This window comes from Miscanthus floridulus, chromosome 3 (genome assembly GCF_019320115.1).
Source record: "Miscanthus floridulus cultivar M001 chromosome 3, ASM1932011v1, whole genome shotgun sequence".
In the NCBI taxonomy this organism is placed as follows: Eukaryota; Viridiplantae; Streptophyta; class Magnoliopsida; order Poales; family Poaceae; genus Miscanthus; species Miscanthus floridulus.
In genome coordinates this window covers 125,088,884-125,100,811 of record NC_089582.1, presented here as the reverse complement: position 1 = coordinate 125,100,811, position 11,928 = coordinate 125,088,884, and the positions used below count along the sequence as shown (strand labels likewise).

Below are 11,928 nucleotides of genomic sequence, written 5' to 3'. Positions count from 1 at the left end.
CCCGCTGCCGCCACCGCCGCCGCCATTCCAACTCGAGCGCCAAGTGGGCCCCATCACCTCACCGACGCATGGGCGCGTGGGTCCCCCCACCGATGCGAGCTACATGGCGCTGTCGATCTGCCGCGCCGCCGCCGGCCTCTCCCTCCATAGCCACGGTGTGCTCCTCCTCCCCCCTCTCCTCTCTCTCTCGTGGACACGGTCCTCGGTACGCCCGGTCTCGTCATTCTCGAGTGATGGTGTCGCTTCGTACACCGTTACCGGGAAAAGCGAACGGAATGACTTGAAAAATAAAAAAAGTAAAGTGTTATATATACGGGTGAATTTGAATTTTTTAGCAGCACTTAAGTCCGCATGTTTACAGTGGCACAGTTAAAAGGCTCCTCAAAATTCCCAGCCTGTCCCTCCCTCCCCCCACCCCCCCTGCGCCCGTGCTCGCTCGCCCCAGGCCCCTTTCCACCACCCCGGGCGCAAACCCTAACCCTACCGTCGCTCGCCCCGCGGCGCCTGCCAATGGCGCGCCCCGTGTGAGTGTGTGAGAGAGGGGAAGACCTAGAGCCCGCGCTACCCGGGGAGGAGAGAGAGAAGGAGAGCGGAGCGATGTATAAGCAGGGGGGAGCAGGGGGAGGGGCTGGGCTGGACCGGAAGCGGATCAGCGACGCGCTAGACAAGCACCTCGAGAAGGTGGTCGCGTCGCCGTCCACGTCGAGGGGGTCGGCGGGCGGCGGCGGCGGCGGGCGCGACCACCACCGCCTCGTCGTTCCGTCCTCCGTTTCGTCCATCCCCAAGGGCCGCTGCTCCGAAGGTGACGTCACGCGGTGTTCTCCTTCCTCCCTCTCAGTTTCAGTTTCAGGTGCCGCGTCGTGGTCTCGTGGCGTGCCGCGAATCCGTGCCTGTTTTGGTGCCCTCATGAGGCTGTGGCAGCTGTGTTGCGTTTCGGTGCAGTAGGATGCAGGTGCAGAAGGAGATTGGGGTTGCGAAGTGATGATGCACCTGCTCTGCACATGGTTGTTGATACTCAATTTTGAATGGCCGTGGCTGAGATTTTTGTTCAGATTTTGCCCTTAACATGTGGGATTGGCACTTGGAGCTTGCTGTCCTGACACTGTATTGATCTGGGGAATATTGAGTTTCGAGTGTGTTCATGTGTTTTCGAGTGGGCTCTTTACTGGTGGCCACATTAAGTTCCAAAGGCTTGGTTTGATTCACTCAGATGTTTGTTTAGATTGATACTGATATAACTGTGGAAAAAAGGAACTCTGTAATACTAGAATATGCTTTTGAAGTTGACATATGGTGTCATGTGATGCAGACAATTCTACTTTATTCCTGTTGTTACAACACAGATCTTGTCAATTACAAAAGTTCTGCTTGCTGTTGCTTTTTTCTACCTGTTAATAACTTGAGTTTATGGTAGATTGTATATAATGTTCAATTTGCATCGTAATCCTTAAGCATGCGTGCATTGACATTTTCATCCTTAATATTCCAGGGGAGTCTGATTCTGATAGTGAAGCATCAGACGTTAGCGGCTCTGATGGAGAAGACACATCATGGATTTCATGGTACCGCAACCTTAGGGGGAACGAATTCTTCTGTGAAGTCGACGATGACTACATTCAAGACGACTTCAACCTTTGTGGCCTCAGCAGCCAAGTTCCTTATTATGATTATGCTCTCGATCTCATTTTAGATATCGAGTCATCTCATGGTAAGTGTTCTACATAATACTCACGCACATTAAACCTCACGATGGATGGATGGATGTGAGCCAAGCATATACTGATGCCATACAATTGAAAATCGTAAAAGCTTTGCTGGTCGGATTCAGAGTCCCATACTGGGGTTCTGCATTTCCTGTTCCTAACAGATATCATGCTTGTTCTTACAAACAGAAAAGGTGAAAGAATAGCTGTATATTTTGATCTGTCTCTACAACTGTTCTTTTGAATCAGATGTCTTAATCTGGACATACAAGATGTTGCAGAATGTCATGTATCCAACTAATTATTAATCTAGTTTTTGGACACACAGCTTGAGAGCACTATTTTTTTTGTCCTGCATGAAATATGTTACACCCAGCTCCATTCAGTCCATCATTGGGCTGGCAGTAGTGGTTGGACCGCACATGTTCAGTTCTAGAGTTGTAGTCATCTTTTCTAGCCTTTAGATGTTTTGATCTGGTAGAAATATAAGATACTTTAGAATTCCATGTTTACAACTAACAAATTAATATATTTTCCCAACATGTCTTGAAAGCACTAGCCTTTCTATCCTGTATGGAATGTTTTACACCCAGCTCAGTGTGCTTCATTGTTAGGCTGGCAGTAGTGGGTTGATGCCACATGTTCTAGATTTATAGTCTTGCTAGAGTTGCATATAAATCTTAGGAAACCATCAATAGCAACTGTTTCAACCATTTTAAGTGTATCTTGTTGCAACAGATAGTGTGTTATATTCTGCAATAGTCAGGGTAGCTACTGCTCCTGCCCCACGGACAATCATATCCGTAGCATGCTGTGCACAGCTGCATTTTTCTGCACTGCAGTAGCATTTTGCTTTTGTGAATTGTGAAATGCCCGTTACTACTTTAGGGTATTGATGATGTTGATTATGCACACCAAGTTAAGAACTATAGACAAAACACTAGTACCTCCATTCACAAGTATAATGGATTCTAGTGGACGGAGGTAGTACTTATTTATTATTTCTAATATCTTCATGAATTTTTGTAGATCAATGTTTCTTGGTGATTTTATTCATTGAAACTATGGTGCTAGGTATCACATGATCAATAAGAGTGAGTGGAAATTTATATCTGAATTTGGTCATTGCTAGCGTTTGGTTTAAATATGGTGCTAGGTATCACATGATCAATAAGAATGAGTGGAAATTTATATCTGAATTTGGTCATTGCTAGTTGTTTGGTTTAAATATGTTAGTCATTTTGAATAGCTTTTTTCGATATGTAACATGTAAGGTATGTTTGATAAGTAGGCAGAGCAATTAGCAATCCATGTGACCAAACCATTAGGTGTAGTTTGGTTTAAATTGTAATCATTTTGCACATTTCTTTTTTCTATGTAAAGTGTGTTTGGATGTTGGTGGGGAAATGAGCAATCCATGTGACTGAACCGTGATATAAGATATATCTTTTACTTTTATTATTATTATTATCATAATAATAATAATATTATTATTATTATTATTATTATTATTATTACACTGAATATACCCAAAGACTTAGCCTTAGATAGGAGTGCTTGGAAGACAGCTATTCACGTGCCTGAACCTTGATTGCTTCTGATGAGTTTCAACTCTAGCCTACCCCAACTTGTTTGGGACTTAAAGGCTTTGTTGTTGTTGTTGTTGTTGTTGTTTTACCTCTTTTATATAATTATTACATATTTTATTTATGACTCATGTTGGGTTCCTTCTCTAGCCTATCCCAAATTGCTTGGGATGAAAAGCTTTTGTTGTTGTTGTATCCCTTGGTTACATATCCCTTTTAGTGATGTTCTTTCAGTTATGTAATTGTGTAGGTGATATGTTCACCGAGGAACAAAATGAGCTCGTAGAATCAGCTGCAGAGATGCTTTATGGGCTGATCCATGCACGATACATTCTGACCAGTAAAGGACTGGCTGCGATGGTACATGTTCTGCTCTAACTGGTGTACTCAGTTACTCACACTTTGATGTAGTATTATTTATCAAGGTTGCTTTCTTCTGCAGCTCGAGAAGTATAAGAACTATGACTTTGGGAGGTGCCCGCGTGTTTACTGCTGCGGTCAACCATGCCTGCCAGTTGGACAATCAGATATCCATCGATCTAGTACCGTGAAAATATACTGCCCCAAGTGTGAAGACATCTACTACCCACGGTCCAAGTACCAAGGCAGTATCCTAACCATACTCTTACCAGACTGTCTTAGGGGGTGTTTGGTTCGAGCTACTAAACTTTAGTAGCTACTAAACAGTTTAGTCACTTTTAGTAACTCCAGAGTTACTAGAGAGGACTAAAGCCCTTTTAGTAGCTTTTAGTCATAGCGTTTGGTTAAAAAGTTACTAAAGTGACTAAAAGCTACTAAATTTAGTAGCTACTAGGCGAACCAGTGCGAATGTGTTTCAAACTTTGACCTCTTCGTGAGAACCTAAACCAACGGTATTTTTGTATCAAGTATGACACTGAGAATGGGCTGCCAATGTTCTCATATGTGTTTGCACCCATTTACCTACAGCTCTTTGTCGGTAAACAAAAAACCATTAAACATGAAAACTGTCCACAGTGCCCACCAATCACCATGTGTTTTCAACTCCCATGGAATAGTACCTGAGATGCGTTAGCGCTCTTCTGTGCTATTGTGGTTCTGTAGTTGCAGAATGTTTGCCATTATGTTATATCCTGCTATTTTCTTAACCTTGTTCAGACATCGACGGCGCATACTTTGGGACAACGTTCCCTCATCTGTTCCTGATGACATACGAGCACCTCAAGCCGCAGAAGCCCTCGCAGCGCTATGTTCCTCGTGTCTTTGGCTTCAAGCTCCACAAGCCATGAGCCTCGTGTATTTGGCTTTTAAGCTCGACAACCACAAGATGTGGCACACTGGGGGGGAAGACAGGAGTTTTGCAAGGTCAAGGTCCTTGAAGACTACATATAAGGGCGCCATTGGCAGATCAGTGGATTGGTAAAATTCTATCATGCTGCAGCGCGCTTGTAGCTTAGCGGCTGGCGGCCTATCCAACATTTGAATGTAGCTTAAGGATATCAATGTTGTTGTAACCTAACTGCAATTGTTCTTTGATTAGTAAACCAGGACCCCCCCTACAATGTAGAATATGGGCATTATTTATGGCTTTGCATAAAATCGTCATGCTGTCCTAGCAACCCTTTACCTGTTTGGTTCTCGTAAGATGGTCTTTGAATTTGATAGTTTACAATTCTATTTTGAATTGTAATTTGTGATGGGTGCGCCATCTTCATTGCCTGCGCTCTCATTTAAATGCTAGCTAAGGCTTTCATTGCCTGCACTCTCATTTAGATGTTGGCTAAGGCTGAGCCATATTTTTAGAGCTGCTGTGCCAAATAAATGCACTATCAATACGTTTAATAGTATTTCTATTTGATGGTAGATTTTTATAAAACTAATTTGGTACTTCAGATGCTAGTGCATTTTCTTAATAAAATTTACTCCCTCGATTCCTTAATATAAGCCATATAGATTTTTAAAGAAAATTTTAAAATATAGGTACGTATCAGTTTCCACGCCGATTAATTTAAAAACATTTTCACCGTATATAGCATATACCCTAACCAATCCCTTAGATTTAGGAAGCAATCTGACTGGGAGAGAGAAGATGATCTGATTTTTCTTTTTTTTCTCGGTCTCACATCCTTCCTCAAGTCGTGCGTTAATATTAGTACTAAAAACTATATGGCTTATATTAAGGAACGGATGGAGTATCAAAAGTTTAAAAATTATAGGATAAAATAGGGTAGGTTTTTTTGTTGCCATCGTTATGGTTAAAGTTAAGAAAAGTACCAACCATGTAAGGTGGACAGATGAGCTAAGAAAGTTTCGCCACAGGTGCAGTTCGAACGCGAACTAGTTTATCTAGAATTTCATATAACATTCTAACAGTAACAGAATTATACTCTATCCGTTTCAAACTATGAAACGTTTTGATTTTTCTAGATACATTGTTTTAACTATGCATTTAGACATAGTGCCTAAGTATATAGTGAAAGCTATGTATTTAAAAAAGCTAAAATGTCTTATAATAGGTAGTAGTAACAATCAAACAGAGCTGTGTATCTAAAAAACCCAGAACATCTTATAATTTAAAACGGAGGAAGTATCAATCATCATACAAAGTAATGTAGCTAGTCTCATTTACACCATATGGTGTATTATACCATTATACCACTTTATGTCTGCTTACAACCAAGCGTTGCCTTAGCAATCAACTCCTATAAATTGCAAGTCTGAGATCTTATCACACACTTGATTTTATCATACTAAGCATAAGCATGATTACAATCTAAGAGGTAAACATGCAACACTTCATGGCATGCCTTGAACAACTAAGGAATGAAAGCTTAAGTGACTTGCATCAAGGTGGTTGTCATACATACATAATGCAATACATACACGACTATCATGCGTTGTAAAAGAGAGAGGGATGCTTAGGTTCTGTCTTGGGTTTAGCTTAAGGATTAGTGAGCTCCGGTTCAGGCACAAACCTGGCCTTCGACTCAGGGTTGCCCCTTCGGTCGCTTTCGTTTCAACATGGGTGCAATTCTGCTTAGGTTAAACATGGTGCTATGAACTGCAATGCTCATGGATGAACAAGATAGAGTATCAATCATAACTCATAATGTAAGTAGGGACAATAGGTTGACACTTAAGGTTCAAGGCTTAACCTAATTGGTTGTTGTATTGATTTGCCCGACGAGGCATTGGACCTTCCTGGCCAAGGGGTTAGGCCTGTCTGAGGTGGCATCAAACGATCTGTCCAAGATTTAGGCTCTGGGACTTGGTCAATATATGGAAGCATTCTGATTTGGAAGGTTTGTGAACCATCCGCTAACATATGTTGGGCTGTCCGTAGGTATGGGTCAACGGGTCTAGAGGTGGTGTCTCACTGCATGATTTCTTAGACAGTTTGAGTAGTGGGTCGGATCATCTACTTGATCAAGACAAAGGTTTTGTGTCTCTAGGTAGCTCTGGGCTATGATGGTGGACCACCCAAGAGTATGCTCAAACCATGTGTACGCGCATGATACCCTTGGGCTAGCGGAATCCGAGTTGAGTCTGTGGACCATCCGTGAGCTCTAGACAGAACTCACATGGCTCTAGTGGCTCATCTTTGTGCACATCAACCTTTTGGTAAGTACCACCGGACCAACCGGGGATTTAGGATGTCTCAAAGTGTGAGTTTTGACTAGGCAAACCATTCGGGTGTCGAGGCTCACTATCTAGCTTGCCAAGAGCGGATTGGGCCATGCCTTCCAAGGGGGATTGTCCTAGAGGTTGCTAGGTCCCTACACATTAAGGAGGTGCATTGGTCGATTTGTGCACATGTGAAGTTCTAGTTATCAATGGCTATCCTACCTTGTTCCGAGACCTCGAGCATGGTGCCCAAGATACAGAGTAGTGGGCTTGGATGAGCTTCTCCTCTCCCTTGTAGTCTTCATCCCCACCAATCTCGAGGGTAGAATCACTCCTTACTCCACCCTAACAACAGGGAGAACCTTGGTGATTTCCTAATTGTACCCTTGGTGCTCCTTATTCCTTGGTCTCTTCTTCCTCTTCTTTCATTTCCCTTTCTCCTTGCTTCTCCTTGAGCTCTTGCTTAGAGAGAGGGAGAGAGATGAGTGTGGCACAAGTACACTGATGCATTGAGCGAAGACACTTCATGCTGACATGTGGGCCCTGGAGTTAGAGGTGGACAACTCATAAAATTGCATGGACTTTCCCCTTGAGCTCTTGTTCAGAGAGGGAGAGATGTGTGTGACAAAACTACCTATGTGATGAACAACTTTGATTGACCGATTGTCATTGTGCCGTGGCAGATTTTCTAGGTCCTAGCCGGACCATCTGTCTACCACAACTTTGACTGACTGACTTTGCGAACTTGCTAACATGGCAACTAATGGACCATTCAAACTACTATAATGGGCCATACAACGATTCAAAAAATGTCTAGTTCAACTAAACATAACATATATTATGCAAATAGGAGTTTATGCCCATAATGATTATGTATAGATCAATGAATTCATGCTAGGCCGTTACACGTAAATAAACAACAAATGACAAGATGATTACGCAATGCACGCTAGACTTTCTTAAATTCACTCTATTTTTCATCCTAACATATTTTCTATATCTTGTGCGTACTCCAAAGAGCTAGTACTGGTATCATCTTTAGCTAGCAAAAAATCTGAAATAAAGGATAGATATATTTAGAGATCTATAAAGAAGATGTTGTAAAATCTCTACTCCTAAAAGTGCACCTTTTTTAGGACAGAGTAGGCACTCCGAAGATGGACTGAAAATTCTGACTCACAAGAACCAAAACATCTCATGCAGTAACCTAACAGTAGTTTATATTTCTCTTAAAAATAGACATTTAAAAGAAAGCAGCTCCGGGTCTTGAGCTCAGAGTTAAAATATTCACCAGTACAAAAAGAAATCCATGCAGGATTCAGGTAACAAGAAGAAACGGATGTCCATGTTTTAGATGGAGTATAATTTATTTAGGATCATTCCCTCCATCCCATGTCCATGAGTTTGCAAACTTAAACTCACTCTAAAATTGTAGATGAAAAAGACAGACAATTTAAGATGCCACCAATTAACCGGTCAATGCAGCATTGAGCGCACTGTGAACATCGACTCCAATCTGAGCCTCAGCCTTCTCCAGGTCAGTAGAGGCCGAACCAAGCTTGGCAGTGAAGTCCGCGAGACCCTTCTGAACCAATGCTGGGTCAATCTGATCCACAGGAACAGCCTCAACAGCCACAATATCAGCAATGGAGTTTGCATGGACGAAAGCAAACCCACTGCTCACAAAGTACTTGGTCACATCGTTTCCCTCGTGTACTGAGAGAACACCAGGCTTGAGCTCTGCAATTGTGGCAACATGGCCTGGCAAAACACCCATCTGACCAGTTGTAGCTGGTACAATGACCATGTCAACCTGAAAACAAAATCAAATCAACGAAAAGCAACAGAGGATGAAAAAGGTTGTCAGGGAAAACTGTCACATGAACCATATCATAACTAACAAGAAAACAATAAATGCCACAAACTAATTCCTTGTCAGACAGATAATGATAGTAAAAAAACAGAAGAGAACATGCCCTGAAACCTATGAACTGTATACATCACAATGTAAAGAGTTACATTTCCATAAAGAGGTTTGCATGACAACAAATAAGCAGTGCAAAGGATGCAAAAACACGACGAGAAGATTCCGTTTAAACAAAAGCATGGATCATACTTAGATCACCCTTCTGTCCAACAGTACCACAGAAAGCACTTTGAACTATGCACCATAAAGCATTATAAGTATTATTAAGAGATGATGGCATACCATGGTAAATACATGGGAATAGATGACAGGACAAAGCTATATTCACTAATAAGAAACTAGGTTGCAGAAAATAAGCCATTCTATTCACAACAAGAACAAACCTCACGAGCAAAAGCAAAAAAAAATGATGAACCAAAAATGAAGTAAACTGTTTATGCGATTTTTAGGGCGCGATTAAGTAGGAATTTGGAACTTAAAATGTGGTTTTTGGTGATCTGGATAACCTAAACCAAAGATATGACATTATCTACTGCATGTCAAAGTAATAACCTTGTTAAGGCACACAGGTATATGATAAGAATCTGTCTAAGTTTGTCTCACTTGTCCTTGATTCACCATATCAACTAATTATAGATAAAAAACGGAGCAACTAACCTCACATCCATAAATGACAACAGCAGACATAACTGTGTCGACGCCAATATAAAAAAAGTGCAGAACACATAATAGGATTCCATTTGATGTAGCATACTAGATAGAATAAAACATTGATTATACAAACATTAGAAAACACTTAAAGGAACCTGAAATGTGGATATACACAATCTTCAATCCCATAAAACATAAAAAGCAAAGTGCATAAAAAGAAGCTAAGCAAGCAGGCATGTACTCCTATTTTGAGGGCTTAAAGATGTTCAACCAGGATGCTCTGAAATTACAGCAACTCGTGTGCATCCACTAAACTCCAAACAACTGCAAGCATTATCAGCAGCAATCACTTGTAATCAGTGAACTTAGATTCTGACACTTCTATACATATATCAGTTAAATGACTAAATACAACCGAAACCATTTATCTCAAGGGTTCCACCACAGTCCACATTGGCCTATCCAAGAGAGGCAGTTCAAACTGCCCATGGGCCATGGCAACCAAAGACCCAACACAAACAACAAAATTACAAAACACCTGATTAATTATACAACATCCTCTAGCAATTAGAAACTCTGTAGGATCACATTGCATCGCAAACATTTGACCTCAACAAAACAAAAACGCAGGCTAACGGCACTCATTGCACCACCTTACATCGAATCCACAACCGCTATCCAAAACACGGACTCCGGACGGAGGTTCACGTCAACCCGTGAGAACCAGATCAAGGTAGGCGCATGCCTCCTCAAAATATCCCCCTACAGTCTACAGGGCCAACCCAATCCCCAGATCGTGCAGACAACAAACTCTAGAAACGACCAACATACAGATCTGGGACCAGAAATGGCGAAGGGGAGGGGGCGGCGGATGGGTATATATACCTCCTTGTTGGCGATCTCGGACTTGTAGGGGAGGACGAAGTTGACGGTGAGCTTGGTGGGGATGGTGGCCGGCGTGGGCGGGCGCGGCTGCATGAGGGAGAGGGGCGTCGTTGGGGGCTCGATGTTGGGGGCGACCTTTTTCCACGCCTCCACGAACGTGGAGTCCTCGGCGGCCTCCGCGGGCACCTCCGCCGTGGCGAGCGCCCGGCGGGCGGTGGGCGCCGCGGCGGTGCGGGAGACGAGACGGCGGGCGGCGTGGCGCAGCATTTTTTTTCCCCCTCCCTCTCACTCGTTTTCCTCTCTCGTTGCCCTTCGCGGATTTTGACGGAGTGCGGAAGAGTAGGGGGAGCTCAGCTGGGGTTCGGGCGATTTGGAGAGGATATAGGTGGGAGACCTGTGCCTGCGGTTGGGCTGGGCTGGGGTGTGTTGTGCTGGACCTGACCGAATTTATATTTGGTCTGGGCTTTTGTTTTTGCTTAGCCCTCCCCTGTACTGGTCCAGCGGGTATGGGTGCGGGGCGAATTTTCACCCATAGTTTTTGGGTTTGGAACCCGAAACTTATCGGGCTTAGTTTTGGTTCCAACCATGGATTTCCAATGAAGGTCCAAAATAGACCATTTTGAATCAAAATTATCTTGTACTCCCTTCATTCCAAATTATAAGACGTTTTGACTTTTCTAGATATATTATTTTTATTATGTATCTAGACATAGTGTATATCTAAATACAATAGCAAAAACTATACATCTAGAAAAACCAAAACGTCTTCTAATTTGAAATGGAGAGAGTATTAATTAATTATTTATGTAAGCTACTAATTTTGTTGTAAGTTGAGTCATGAAATTATATGTTGTTTGTCGCCTCTTGTTTATCGCTCTTATTGTACTCCGTGAGTGAAAAATCACCGGGTTTAGGGTTTAAAGTTTCGGGTTCTGCGGATCCACCAGTTTGGTGGCGGGGTGGATTTTCATTCGAATTGGTGTTCGGGCGGTTTCGGGTTCAGATTCGCCGATACTCCACCCGACACGAATTTACCCCGTTGCCATCCCTAATAGTAGTTGAACTCACGAGTGCTCATGGGCGCCACAACCACTAGAATGTAGGCAAGTCACACCTATGGATCTCACCGGATCGGATCTGAAATAAACAAGGGTCGAGTGCGGATGCTAAATTTCAGTCGTGGGTGTCTAGGGTGGTCTGAAATATAGGGAACATCCTATGTAACCAAGTATCCATGCTCAGTTGCTAACCACATATTTGACACCCAGGTCTTAAATTTTTTGTCCATTGTATAACTACCACATGTGTGATAGATGATTAGTTGTGTGACATACTGATGAGAAACTTTGCTAGTTTCTTAAATTTTTACACTTATCAATACAATCATGATGATATATTGCTTGTGATATTAACATACCAGACGGGTGGCTCAAGCTCATGGGCACGGTTGTAAACAGCCTGTTCGTTTGGTCGTATTCGGCTTATAAGCCATGACTTATCAGCCAACGAATAGTATTTTTCTCTCACACCAAATCAGTCAATAGTACTTTCAACCTTGGCTTATAAGCCAAAC

General features: G+C 42.6%; 2 protein-coding genes across 3 annotated transcripts; one reads left to right on the top strand and one right to left on the bottom strand.

Annotated features, from left to right (window-relative positions):
• Positions 1-401: 401 nt before the first annotated feature.
• LOC136542343 (putative casein kinase II subunit beta-4) lies at positions 402-4,887 on the top strand. 2 transcript variants are annotated; one of them, XM_066534731.1, is made up of 5 exons: positions 402-802; positions 1,490-1,708; positions 3,540-3,649; positions 3,732-3,894; positions 4,427-4,887. In XM_066534731.1, the coding sequence occupies exons 1-5, from the start codon at positions 598-600 to the stop codon at positions 4,555-4,557; spliced, it is 828 nt and encodes a 275-aa protein (XP_066390828.1). In that variant the 5' UTR covers positions 402-597; the 3' UTR covers positions 4,558-4,887. The 2 variants fall into 2 exon arrangements, with proteins under 2 accessions (XP_066390828.1, XP_066390827.1); XM_066534730.1 differs by having other exon boundaries at positions 403-802; positions 3,732-3,897.
• Positions 4,888-8,090: 3,203 nt separating this feature from the next.
• Positions 8,091-10,708, bottom strand: LOC136546800 (ATP synthase subunit delta', mitochondrial-like). The gene is made up of 2 exons (XM_066538771.1): positions 10,356-10,708; positions 8,091-8,705 (listed from the first exon to the last, which is right to left on the bottom strand). Exons 1-2 carry the CDS (start codon positions 10,620-10,622, stop codon positions 8,361-8,363), a joined length of 612 nt encoding a protein of 203 aa, XP_066394868.1. The 5' UTR covers positions 10,623-10,708; the 3' UTR covers positions 8,091-8,360.
• Between the last annotated feature and the right edge of the window lie 1,220 nt (positions 10,709-11,928).

Coding starts and splice junctions, on each gene's coding strand:
- LOC136546800 (XM_066538771.1), bottom strand. CDS start 10,622: ATGCTGCGCCACGCCGCCCGCCGTCTCGTCTCCCGCACCGCCGCGGCG. Junction 8,706..10,355: donor CCGAGATCGCCAACAAGGAG/GTATATATACCC, acceptor TTTTGTTTTCAG/GTTGACATGGTCATTGTACC.
- LOC136542343 (XM_066534730.1), top strand. CDS start 598: ATGTATAAGCAGGGGGGAGCAGGGGGAGGGGCTGGGCTGGACCGGAAG. Junction 1,709..3,539: donor AGATATCGAGTCATCTCATG/GTAAGTGTTCTA, acceptor GTAATTGTGTAG/GTGATATGTTCACCGAGGAA. Junction 3,650..3,731: donor GTAAAGGACTGGCTGCGATG/GTACATGTTCTG, acceptor TTTCTTCTGCAG/CTCGAGAAGTATAAGAACTA.